General features: G+C 43.6%; 1 protein-coding gene across 7 annotated transcripts in view; it reads left to right on the top strand.

The window, feature by feature from the left end:
• Positions 1–12822, top strand: part of ERICH3 (glutamate rich 3) — a 120059-nt gene extending 107237 nt beyond the window's left edge. For all 7 annotated transcript variants that reach the window (XM_053244571.1, XM_053244573.1, XM_053244570.1 and 4 more), the window contains 2 exons: positions 4765–8554; positions 12340–12822. In XM_053244571.1, coding sequence (XP_053100546.1) covers positions 4765–8534 — 3770 coding nt within the window. In that variant the 3' untranslated portion in view covers positions 8535–8554; positions 12340–12822. The remainder of the gene's footprint in view (positions 1–4764; positions 8555–12339) is intronic.
• Positions 12823–13803: the final 981 nt, after the last annotated feature.

The raw sequence follows: 13803 nt of genomic DNA, 5'->3' as shown, positions 1-13803 counted from the left end.
CATCTCAAAAAGGTTACCATAGAGCTTGAAGAGTTGCAGAAAATGCCAACCAAAATGATGAAGGGGATGAAACACTTTTTCTACTAGGGGAGGCCAAAGCATTTGGAGAATGTTAGTTTAAGGGGAAAAAAAGATGAGGAGTGGGTGGACATGATAGAGATTTATGAAATGATGGGTAGTATGGAGAGAATGGATAGAGAAATGTTCTTTCTCCTTTCATAACACTCAAGATCAGGGTTAATTAATCCATTGATCAGGTTAGGAAGCAAAGGAAAAAGCACTTCTTCACAGAATGCCTTGTGAAACGTATTGGAACATGGTGATGGCCATTAGCTTAGATGGCTTTTTTAAAAAAGTAACAAATCTATCCTAGCAATAGCTATTGGCCATAAGGGCTAAATGGAGGCTCCTGTTTCATAGGTGGTATACTTCCAGATGGCAGTTTCTGGGAGGCAGACAGTAACAGAGTGCTGTGTGTACATGTTCTTCTCAGAAGCATTTGGATGGCCTCAGTGGTTAACAGTTTGCTGGACTAGATGGTCCCTTGGTCTGATGCAGCAAAGTTCTTCTTATGTTCTTATAGCCATATATTCACCAAGCTGATCCACCTTGTGACTAGTGTCCCCTTTCTGAACACCCCCCCCCCCGCACAGTTATACCCACAATGGCCAACATCCAGAGAAGCAAAAGAAAGGTGGTATCAGTCTACTCAGGCTTCCTCGCTACAGTCTCCTAGCTTAGTGCTGGTTAAGTTTTGTGCCTTTGTGCAACAGTGAAAATACCTACACATCAGAAATGCTACTTTGATTGGAAACACATTGCTTGACCTTCAGCACTTCTAGCATTTGGACTCACCTGAAGTATTATGCTGTTCAGGAAAAGCACAAGGCCATCAGTGTTTTGCACTACAAGCCTGCAGTAGTGCCCACATTACACTGCACAACACATGGGCCACTGGCTTGGTTGCATACCGCAAAGTCTACCCTTGTTCTAAGCGAGATGTGCACTTGCTGCTGTGTCCTACTGAAAAATACACCGCCACTACTTGCAAATGTGCAGAGCTTCTGTGGTTCCTAAGCAGTGCCATCACTGTAGTGATGGTGTTCTCATGATTCCCAGCGGAAGCACTGATGCTATAGCAATGAAGTTGTGCTTAAGAGCCACAAAGGCTCTGTGTGAAAGTGGCATGTTGAAGTAGAATGCAGCTGCATGTGGGCATCTTGCTTAGAACAATGGTTGACTTCATGGTGTGGAAGCCACTGTCTTTTACTTGACAATGTAAGGAGAAATGGGTCAGCAGCTGCTATGCATTGCTCATAACATCTCGTTTGCGCCTTCATTACCTAAAACCCTACTTAAAGCCTTGATCTATGTGGTAGATATGCATGTGCTTGATGGGAATGATCAGAGGGTGAAGCAGAAAGACTTAGATGCTTTTCTCACCTTCATACAATACTGTTCAAATTGTCCTGCTTCTATAAACAATTTTGTCACCAGGCAAATGGTGCTTTTTGCTGTAATGCTGCTTTTCTTCTCCCTTGTTCATCTGGTTGAATTATAACCACTTTTGTCAGCTCTATTCCCCCCAGATGCAGCTTTTTGATTCCAAGATTTGTCAGGTTTGATTGCATTGTTCATTGAACGTCACACATAAAGGCACAGATGATGGATGCCATCAGCCCTTACAATTTTTGTTGCAGGGTGTTTAAATTTATACAAGCACACCAGCCAGAACAACTCTTTCTTCTTATACATTCCAAAATAAATTTAAATTTCAGAGCACAGTTTATTGAACATAATTAAGAATGAGCGCTACAGACTGTGTGCTCATAGAGTATCCAACTAAAGGAGATAGATTTTCAAAGTTTCAAAGAAAACTAGTTGCACTTGAAATCAAATTTAATCCCAAACTAGTTTAAGAAACTATTCTCACGAGCAACCTAAGCCAGGCTAAGGCAGCCCAGCCTAGTTTAGGCTGCTCGTGTGGGGTGCCAGGACTGAGACTGATCCCGGCACTGCTGTCCCACCTAACCTGCCTTTTTATCCTGGCCAGGGCTGTGTGTGTCCTCGGGCTGCACACAGCCTGAGCATACACAGAGGGAATCCCAGGGGAATCCCATAATGCACTGCACTTGTCGCATGGTGCATTGTGGGATACCTGGAGGCCGGGACTCATTTTCTCAGCTCCCAGCTATCTGCATTGTTGAGAGCAGTGCAGATTGTGTGGGTGCATGGCTGTGCACCGAAGAAGGAACCACTGATCGTCGGGGGGTGGTGGTGTAGGTTTAACCCTGCTTTCCCTCCCTCCCACCCCTGCCTGCCCTCCCAGCCACAGGAGAAGGTTGTGTGCATGGCCTTTAAATCTTTATATCAATTAAATGTAAGCACTGCCAGCTTCCTTTGGTTCAGAGCCAGGAAATCTTTTAACCTGAAAAAAGCATAGATTCATACAATCTGTATCTAGCAAGTAATTAGGGTTATTTGACAATAAATAGGATTCATTCTGCCACATGACTAGATATGATCCACTGAGAATTTTACCAGTGCATCTCATTGAAATGAATGGGAGTTGCACAGGAGAACAATTGACTTTGAGAGAGGGGAACACCCTACACTCAACACTCACAATGGGGTCCCATAGAAGTATAATCACCAATTAGCAAAAACCATTCTCTCAAGCCACCTGGGCATTTTTCACATAGCAGGCATTACTACGATTTTACTGTTGGACTTTACTGCGAGTTCGAAGTTGCCCAAAAAAACCAATGCAAAAAGTGGATTTTTTAAACCATGGATATAAATCGGGCTACATCCGTAATGCGCAATTAAAAACCTGAATCATGTATGAAGTGCTCCCTGACAACTCTCAGGGACTTTGGGGGTAAATCTGGCTGATATGTGATTGAACACCCTCCATTCCGGAGGAGATGTGATCTAAAAGACCTGTGTGAAAAACGCCATGGCAACACTGCTCAGCCTCACTGATTCCTGTCTGCTTAGGTATCTACCACATAATTTAGAGTTGGAATTGGGGGATCAAAGATTGAGATGCTGCAGTCTACACATGGAAAAAAGCATAGAAAATGGTCCAATCATGAGGGATGTGCGAACGGGTTTGAATTGGAATCCATTTGACATCGAACATGGCCAGTTCGATTGTAGATCCACCCCTGAAACCGAACTGGCCCCTGTTCAGCCTGATCTCGGTCTGAACAACCTCTGGTTCAGATTTGGGGGTTCATTAATTTTTTTAAAAAAGTTTTTAAACGTAATTAAACTCACCGCCACCTGGACCGGGGGCTTCTGCACAGCCACGGGGTGTGTGTGTCTCCAGAGGTTCCCTCTCCTTCTGCTGGCCCCCAGTCTCCAGAGGTTCCCTCTCCTTCTGCTGGCCTCCATTTAATTCCAAATAGCCCAGTTTGGGTGGTCTTCAGCCTGTTCCGGGCCTGTCCTCCATAATGGTGGCCATTTTGGAGGCTGCTGCACATGCCCAATGGCCTAGAATGGGCCAAAGACCACCCGAACCAGGCTATTTGGAAATAAATGGAAGCCAGCGGGTGGAGAGGGAACCTCTGCAGACCCACCACCACCATGGCTGCACAGACACCCCTGGACTGGGAGGCAGTGAGTTTAAATGCATTAAAAAAAAATTTTTTTTAATGAACTGAACAGGGCAAACTGGTTTTGTGCACACTCCTACCAATCAACTTGTTTTTCATCCTTTTTGATTTATACTAATTATTATTGCCCAGTTATTATTGTCTCTCAGCATCTACCCACCTTCTGTTAGGTCTCGGGGATACTTGCAAGTGGCAGCATGGGATGCCTCAGGAAATCCTGATGGGTCATTCCTCCCTTTGAGGAGGAATTAATGCTGCATGGGGCCTCTCTACTCCAGCGGGCATAGATTGATGGATGCACTCAACATGCATTCAACAACAAACGGCCTAAATAGCCTGGGACCAGAGTATCATGTCTTTATCCAAATAAATCTTCTTGACCAATGAGATCATCTGTTGAGGTCCTATTCTAGGTCCTCTTGCCACCTGAGGCATGGCAAGTAGCACAAGAGACAAGGTCTTTTCTGTGGTGGCACCAAGATAATGGAGTGCCCTGCCAAAAGAAGTGTGAGTGGCTTTATTGCTGCTTAACCAAAAGGTGAGCAGCCAAGACTTTTCTTTTGCAGCAAGCCTTCTTAGGTATGTTTTTGCTGTCCATGTTTTGTCTCCGGTTTTTATCAGTTCTGTTTGCTGATTATTAAACAAATAATTTTAATGTGCTGTTTAATTTTTTTGTTTATTGTTTTAATTATTTATGCTCTTGGCAGCTTTGAATAAAGTAAAGTTTTTAAGGAAGGGAGAATATAAAATTTGAAAATAAACATAGGCCACAGTATGGCAAGGTTCTCTTATTGAAATCGTCAATGGATTATTTTATCAATCACTGCTTTGACTGATAAAATATGTAATTCCATGGGATTAAAATATCGAGTCCAGTATTCTGCCATGAGACAGAATCCTCCAGAGATCAACCCCTCACAAGTTAATTTGCATAATATAGACCACAGATTACCACAAAGAAAGCATAGGGAAACAAGATACACCACACAGAGCAGGTCTTATCAAAAGCAGGTCTTATTCAAAATGGCTGGGTTGAGCAAGGGAGGGTAAAAAATCTGATACCTCTCCTAAAGGTGTATTTTTAAAATCCTAATACTAATAGAGTTATCACAAATTACAACTCATGCTGTGCTTATTTTAATAGTACCAGATGGAGATTCCTTGGCAGAAGAATCAAATGAGCTTGAGTCACAGAAGGTTGCAGAGGAAGTGGAACAAGAGAGACAGATGGTGGGCAAAGAAAGAGCACTTGAGGAAGTGGAGCTTATAGATGAAGAAGGCCCCCAGAAAATAGTTCTGGATGAAGAAGTTCCAGCCAAAAATGTATCAGTTCTTATGGCAAAACAGGCCGTAAAGAATGAGCTTATGACAGAAGAGACAGAACTGGAGAAAGCAGTAGAATTGGATCTGGAAATGGACAATATAGAAAACCAAGTAACATATGAGGAACAATCTGAGGGGAAGATAAAAGTGGAAGGATTCAAATTGCTGAAGGACACAGTATTAGAAAATGTAGCCTCTGAGGGACAGGAAATATTGGAGGAAGGCCAGTTAGAAAGGGAGCAAGAAGAGTACCAGAATTTTTCAGAGGGGTTAATGGCTATTGGGGAGGCATCTGAAGGTGAGGAAGATACAGAAGAGACAGCAGAAATATTGGGGACTAGAGAATTGCTTGGAAATAAGTCTATGGAGGAGGAAGCACATAAGGCAAAGGTGGTTATAGAAGAAGTGGCTGAGTCTGATGAGCCTCTAGAGACTATATTTGTTAAAAAGGACACTGTGGAGAAGTCATTGAAAACTCTGGAAGAAGCTGATTTTGAAGGAAGTGAATCTTTGCAAGAGAGAGAACATGAGACAGAGGCTGTAGAAAAAGCTAACATGCAACATGGATCTATAGAAGACATGTTTTTGAAGGAAGATGAGTGCATGGAAGAGGGAAACTATGAAAAAATTGAATTGAGGAATGGTTCCATCACGGAAGCAGAGCTAACAGTGTCTGAATCGGAAGAATCTTTGCAAGAGAGAGAACATGAGGCAGAAGCTGAGGAAAAAGCTAACATGCAACTTGGAACTATAGAGGACATGTTTTTGAAGGAAGATGAGTGCATGGAAGAGGGAAACTATGTAAACATGGAATTGAGGAATGTTTTGATCATGGAAGCAGAGCTAACAGGGCCTGAATCTGAAGAATCTTTGCAAGAGAGAGAAGACGAGACAGAAGCTGTAGAAAAAGCTAACATGCAACTTGGAACTATAGAGGACATGTTTTTGAAGGAAGATGAGTGCATGGAAGAGGGAAAATATGTAAACATGGAATCGAGGGATGTTTTGATCATGGAACCAGAGCTAACAGTGCCTGAATCTGAAGAATCTTTGCAAGAGAGAGAAGACGAGACAGAAGCTGTAGAAAAAGCTAACATGCAACTTGGAACTATAGAGGACATGTTTTTGAAGGAAGATGAGTGCCTGGAAGAGGGAAAATATGTAAACATGGAACTGAGGAATATTTTGATCATGGAAGCAGAGCTAACAGGGCCTGAATCTAAAGAAACTTTGCAAGAGAGAGAACATGAGACAGAGGCCGTAGAAAAAGCTTACATGCAACTTGAAACTATGGAGGATATGTTTTTGAAGGAAGATGAGTGCATGGAAGAGGGAAACTATGAAAAAATTGAACTGAGGAATGGTTCCATCACGGAAGCAGAGCTAACAGTGTCTGAATCGGAAGAATCTTTGCAAGAGAGAGAACATGAGGCAGAGGCTATAGAAAAAGCTAACATGCAACTTGGAACTATAGAGGACATGTCTTTGAAGGAAGATGAGTGCATGGAAGAGGGAAACTATGTAAACATGGAATTGAGGAATGTTTTGATCATGGAAGCAGAGCTAACAGGGCCTGAGTCTGAAGAACCTTTGCAAGAGAGAGAACACAAGACAGAGGCCGTAGAAAAAGCTAACATGCAACTTGGAACTACGGAGGATATGTTTTTGAAGGAAGATGAGTACATGGAAGAGGGAAACTATGAAAAAATTGAATTGAGGAATGGTTCCATCACGGAAGCAGAGCCTACAGTGCCTGAATCAAAAGAAGAAGAGAGTGTCTCCACAGATGAAAAAGCAGCTGCTTTAGAAGAGTCATCAGACAGTCTCACACAAGAAGCTTCATTTGAAGTGAAGATAATCCAGAAAGTTCCAGTTATGTGGGAGGAAGAGCTAGACAATACATCTCTTGAAGCAAGTGAGACAGAAGATATGTCTGAGGGCAGCATTTCATCAGCAGAAGAAGAAAATAAAAAGTATCAGGGAGCAATAATAAAAACGGGGGGAAAGGAATCAGGAGACATGCTTAACAATGAAGGAGAAGCAATACTCAAAGGCCTAGTGGTGACTGAGGAAACAGCGCAGGAAGAAAGCATTAAGAAGCTGGTAACTGACAAAGAAGATGCTTTTACTGAAGAACCGGTGAGAGAAGACCCAGAAGCTATTGCACTGGTGACTGAAGAAATAACAGCGGGGGCAGGGGAAGAAAGGAAGGTGGATCCTGAAGAGATAGATAAAGATGTGGTGGTTAAAGAGGAGATGGGTGCTGGAGATGCAGAAATGGAAGTGCTAGTTAAAGGGGAGGTGGAAGCTGAAGAGGCAGAGACAGCACTGATGGTTAAAAGGGAAGCAGAGCCTGAAGAGACAGAAAGAGAAATGATGGTTAAAGGGGAGGTAGAGGCTGAAGAGAGAGAGGGAGAGTTGATGGTTAAAGGGGACGTGGAGGCTGAAGAGACAGAAAGAATGATGGTAGTTCAAGGGGAGGTGGAGGCTGACAAGACAGAAGGCGAGATAGCAGTTAAAGGGGAGTTGCAGGCTGAAGAGACAGAAATAGAGGGGACAGTTCAAGGGGAGGTGGAGGCTGACAAGACAGAAGGAGAGGTGGTGGTTAAAGAGAAGGGAGACCCCAGTGAAAGAGAAGTGGCACTCGATAGTGACGTGGAAGCTGAAGAGGCAGGAAGCAGAATGTTCGTTAAAAGGGAGGTGGGGGCTGAAGATACTGAAAGAGGGGTGGTGATTAAATGGGAGCTCGAGACCAAAGAGACAGAAGGTGAAGTGGCAGTTAAAAGTGAAGTGGAAACTGGTGAAGAAGATCCAGAGACTGATGAAGAAGTGGTGTCTGATGACACAGGACCTGAGGAAGAAATTGATTCTGAGATGACTATAGTGGAGAGGCAGAGTGTACACAATGTGACAGGAGATATGGTAGCAGAGACAGAACTAATAGCTGAATCATCAGCACAAAATGTAGCATTCGTAGGAGGCGAACTGAACCAAGCAAAGGGAACAGAGAATGAAGCAGGCCCAAAAGATGAAATGGAAAACACATCTAAAGAGGTAGCAGGCGCAAAAGCATTAACTAACATGCAGATGAAGAAGCAAGGGAGAACTGTTGAGGAGGAGGAGGAAGAGGAGGAGACAGACACAGAAGAACAGATGAGAGGAGAAGGAATAATATCTTTGAAAGATGTGGAGGAAGCTCTCTTATTAGGAATACAGCAGTTGATAACAGAAGTATCACAGATAAAGGTGGAAGATATAGAAGAAGAACCTGAAGTGGAATGTTTGCCAAGTGGAATTTCATCACATGAGGATCCCAATACAGAAGACCTTTTTGTAGGTGCAGTAGCAAAAGAAAGGCAGATTACTCAGAGTGACAAAGCTGAGAAAAGAGAAGATGATGAATGCATGGAAGATGTCAATTTGGAGGAAGAAGATGAAAGAGAAAACAGAAAAATAGGAGAAGACCACCCTTCAATAGAAAATCTGCCAGTGATAGAAAGCATTACCATGAGTGAACAGCAGTCTGAAAGAGAGCAGCAACAAGAAGTCTCTGCACAAATGATCAACCTAGAGCCTGCTGGAGAACCATAAGACAAGCACTAAGGGAAAAGGTGAGTGTGTGCAGGTATGATGGTCAGGCTTCAAAGAGCTACTTCAGGCATCCCCAAGGTCTTCTGGAGCCTAGTTTGAAGTTTATTCCATTTCATTTACATAGTAGATACCCTTCCTACCAATGACATACTACAAACTGCTTTTGAAATTCCCCTTATTTCTTTGAATTCACAACTAAGAATCTGAAATACTGGGTATGGTTCAGCAAAAATTAAGTATTTTAATTCAAATGAGAGGAAGTTAAGCCTGTAATTAATCCATTGAGAGAAATCAGTGGGATTGTAAAAGAATGTATGTTTGGTTTCCATGTCCATATTTGACATTGCTCCTGAAGAGGTCAAAGGAGTTTAAATTAAAGTTAAGCTTAAATGTGGTTCCCAGACGTGGTCTCCATCAAGGCAGCATACAGGGCGAGATCTGCTTAGATTCTGCAGTAGAATTGCTGCATGTTCCTTCAAACCATCCTCTGGACCAATATTTACTTGCTTAAATGGCAGTTTTCATTGTTGCTATCCAAAGAATGTATCCTGTTTCATTATATCAGCAAAATGTTGCACTCTATATTAGATAAATAGCTATAGTCACAACCCCACTGTTCTGTTAAGGCAGAGGTGGTCAGCTTCATTTGTGCTGAGGCCATTTCCCATGGTGCTCAGTGATACATTATCATTGCTATAGCCCTGCCCACTTTTGATAGTATTCCCCCTATTTTGTGTGACACAATGATGTTGCAGTACTAAAAGACAGATGACACAGTGGACTGGTTCAGACAATCCAACCAATCTTAATTTGTTGGCTTGTGAACTAGCTGATGAACCCATGCGTGCCATTCTTCTTCATCCCCGTGGGCGTCTGACTGCATTGAACATTTCCTGTTTTCTTAAAACACAGCTTCTTATGTCACCAATGCCTGATTGAAACAATCCCAACAAAATAGCATCAAGCTCTGATTTGATATCCTGGTTTGTTTGGATTGCAGTTTCCCCATTTGGAAATTACAAGACAGTAAGGCAGTGCACGCAGTGATTAAAAGGGTAGGAGACGTGCCCTTCCTAGGAGTGGGAGGAAGGTAGGAGTGGGAGGAAGCTGTTGTCTGCTAAGCAACAGCTGGCTTGGAGGGCTCCATCCTTCCCAGTAGCTGTACCCAGGTCTTTAATGAGGTAGGATGAAAAGCCCTCCAACCCAGTTGCTGCTTAGCAGATGATCACTTCCTCCCCAGCTCCCAGACCTGGATAGGATGTGTCTTCTACCCTTTTAATCATCATATGAACTGCCTTACTGTGGCTTAAGAAGACAGGAAGTGTTCAGTTCACCTGGGTGCTGCACAAGGAGAAATGAAAAGGAAAGTGGGAGAGTATGCACAGGCTCTTTGGCTCATTTGCATTCCCAAAAACTGTATGGTGAGGTTCAGGCATTATGTGGAACCATGACTTATTTTAACTAACGTTTAACAGACGTGGATTCACACAATAGGCAATCACCACATCTTGGTTTGGTTTGCTACATATTGAGGCTCTAGGGGGTTTGCTGGGAGAGTGGGCTTAGCCGGCAGTCGTGTGGGCGGCCGCGGTGGGCACCCAGAGCGGACTGCTGCTCATCTGCGGGGAGAGTGCTGGCTCCACCATGGAGCTGGCAGGGGCTGGGGAGTTGCGCCATGGCAACACAAGAGTAAAAAAAAACGGGTTTGTGGAGCACTCGCTCTGCAAACCTGGTTTAAGGGCAGGGGTTCTTTGGCAGGTTACCCGCAAAGGAACCACCAGGCTGGCAGCCAAGCCCGGTGGTTCACACGATGGGAGGAAATTGGGCTAGCCTCTGCTAGCCTGATATCCTCCCATCGTGTGAATAGCCTCTGTGATTTGTATGAGTCCCACTCCTTCATATCTCCCATGATCTATGTTTGCCTTCCTCAGTGGATGAGGGTGGATGTACAAACCAAGATTAAACCACAATTGTGGGTTTAGACATTATACAAGACCATGGTTAAGACAAACAAAAACCATTCAGAATTTGAGTTCATAACACTGCAGTTAGATGAAATAAACCATGGTCTTCTGTAATATCTGAAACCACCCACAGTTATTGTCTGATCCAGCAGACTATAGATCCTGAACTGAACTTAAGTATCAAAAGCTGTTGGAGTAAAGTGTCATGTAACAGCCTGATTCTGTGCTTCAGGGCACCGGATATGGATCACTAAGAATGCATAGCATCACAGTCTCAAAATCTACAAATCTATCTGTTGTATAAACCTTATTTATATATGAGTCAGATCAATGGTCCCTTAGCACAAGATTGTGTTTTCTCTCCAAGATCCTAGAAAGCAGCTTCCCTCTACCACCTATTACAGTGCAATTGGCAGGGACTGATCCTGGAATGTTCTATATGCAAACCATGTGCTTTGCTGCTGAACTATAGGTCTCTTCCCCAAAGGTGTACCATCCGGTATGTTGTACTCTTCCTTGGCAATAGGAGAGTCCCAGGGTACGAAACAATGGGACCTTCTGCATGGTAGATTATGGCTCCCCCCCACCGGCCCTGCAAGTGAAATGGCAGCTTTAATTGTGCTGTGACTGACCTCTATCTCAGTGCAAATGCAAGAGTAACAATTGGTGTTGCTGTAGTACGTGTGGACACATGAACTTTCCTAAAACTCAGTTAGGCCATTGGTTTATCTAGCTCAGAATTTTCTCCTTGGACTGGCAGTTGCTCTCTGGCAGAGCTCTTTCCCAGCTCTGCTAAGATCCTTTGTCCTGTGGTGCTCAGGATTAAACCTGGACCTTTTGCATGATGTGAAACATTTGCTACATCACCATGACCCAGGTACTGCCTCTTTATTTCATCCAGCATAGGAGTACCAGGCTTTGGAGGAGGAGGACAGGAGGGAGAGAGTAGTCCTATCTTATGTGGCACCTTAGGGGACTTTGGCTCCATAAGAAAAGATGTAGGTTGGCATTGGGCTGTGTGGCACTGGACTGTGTTGACACTGGAGAGATGTAGGTTGGCATTGGACTCTGTGCCTTTTCCCTTGGCATCAAGGAATTTGCTACTCTACTACTTTATTTGCCAAGCAAAGAATTCTGCTAGCTGCAGGAGAATAACCCAGAGTTTACATCACTGGATTTGCTAAACCTGTTGCTCAGGATGCAGCAATTAATATGTGCCAACAAGGTACATATTCTGCAGCCAAACTATTTCAAATGCTGCATCAAGAAAATCCAAATTCTGCAACACTGCTTATGCTAATAAATTGCAGAATATAAACTAAGTAGTGCTTTATGAATATGCTAAATTTTTGAATTGTTTTCATTATGAATGTTGCTTAGATGTCAAAACTATCACCACCATGTAACGCTTTGGAAGGCTTTGCTTTGGTAGCTCTGAGATTACTGCAGTGAAAAGCATTATATTGATTTTTAAATTTATATATATACACACATACATACATATACATATAGATATATATACATACACACACACGTGTGTATGTGTGTGTGTGTGTGTGTGTGTGTGTGTATACACACACACACACACCACCCTTTGCCCTAGGACCCCAGGATGGTTAACAACAAGATAAAACAATAAAATTCAATAAAATAAGCATAAACACAAGATAAAACAACAATAAAACATAGTTGAATGTAGCAAGACCCTTTAAAAGAGCAGGGACAGCTCATAGATATTTGTCCTTAAAATTTCCAGGTGTTTCAACTTCTAAAGTCATTGTCAGTCCTTATTTTTTCAGAGCTATACACTGTACAACTAATTTCCCTTTTCTTCTCCCTAGAATGCAATGGGGTTGGAATCTTGTCATCATTGCAGTCCCAAGATGTGGCAGAAAAAAGACTCACTCAAGCATGCGCTCCAGTTCCTTCAGTGCTTGTAGTCCCTGATTTCCATTATTATTATTGTTGTTATTATTTAGTAACTTTTTCACAAATCCCTCTAGATTGCTGCTTGCTGGGATGTCTGCTCTCTTCTTTCTTTCTTTCCTTTATGAGTAGCATAAACATCTGTCACTTTGCACCAGATCAGCTCCAGAGAAGTAAAATAAGCCTTTCTAGCCTATTTCAGAAGTAGCACTCCTTTATAATTATGAAGAGAATGATCATGAGGCTCATCCAACAGCTGCCACACATTCTTTTTGAAAAACAGAGAATTATTATGTTACTGGACCTTTCTAAAAATCCACCAGTTCACTGTAGTGACAGCGAGGGCCACATGAGGACTATATGTAGAATAATAAAGTACCTGCAAGCGGATCTGAGAACTGTATATCTTGTGATTGTTTATGTCTCTCTACCACTTGGCCTTGTGTGTATCATTTTTCTTTAAAGATAGTAAGCAAGGCAAAGATACATGTTCACATACATATGTTCCAAGAGAACAGTTTGTGTGTTCTGGCTAGGACTTCATTACCTTGGCTGACATACCACACAGAGAATCATGGATTGAAGATAGAGAGGCGTGCATGCCATTGCAATACTACACCCAACATTTTCAATGGGAGTAGTGTCACAACTGTGATTACACAATGCTTTGTAGGCATGAAGCAGCCTACATGAAGCATGTAGGCATGAAACAGCCTACCTTTATGTGAATGAAATACATTTTTGCTCTCACCAGCTGTGTGGGCCTTCGCTTTCAGCAGGTTTCCCTGGCCACAGCTTGGTGTGCAACATCACACATGGAGGTCTTTCACACGGCCACGCTGGGGAGGGCGGGTGGGCTGCAGGGAAGGCAGGACCTTACCTGCCTTCCCTGGCAGACGGGTGGCAGCTGTCCTCCCCTCCACCCTGCCGCATGCCCACACGAGTGGCAGCGCAGCAAAGGGAAATGCTGGGAGCAGGAGGACTTGCCCCTCCTGCGTCCCAGGATGCCCCGGGGCATGAGTGCAGCGACTGCTCTTGTTAGAGCAGCTGCCACACTCGTAGCAGCTGCTCCTTCCTCCTGGTCCACTGCCAGAAATGGCGGCAGGCCAGGGGGGAGCTGTTTAATCTGACAGTGATTGCTCAGATGATTGTCGGCCGAGGTTAAGTGAGCCTTGGCTAAACGCCAGGTTAAAAGTGGGGCTTGGTGCGGGGGCAGTGCCAGGAGTGACCTCACTCCCGGTACTTCACACATGCAGCCTAACTCAGGCTGGACTGCCCTAGCCTGGGCTAGGCTGTGCATGTGAATACCCTTACAGTCTTGGTGTCCGAACCTGACGCTAATGAGCAGCTTTTCAGCGGGGCAAGGGAGGAAGGTAAAG

The sequence above is a fragment of the Hemicordylus capensis genome, chromosome 4 (genome assembly GCF_027244095.1).
Source record: "Hemicordylus capensis ecotype Gifberg chromosome 4, rHemCap1.1.pri, whole genome shotgun sequence".
Classification (NCBI taxonomy): Eukaryota; Metazoa; Chordata; class Lepidosauria; order Squamata; family Cordylidae; genus Hemicordylus; species Hemicordylus capensis.
This window is presented reverse-complemented; position numbering and strand designations above follow the sequence as displayed.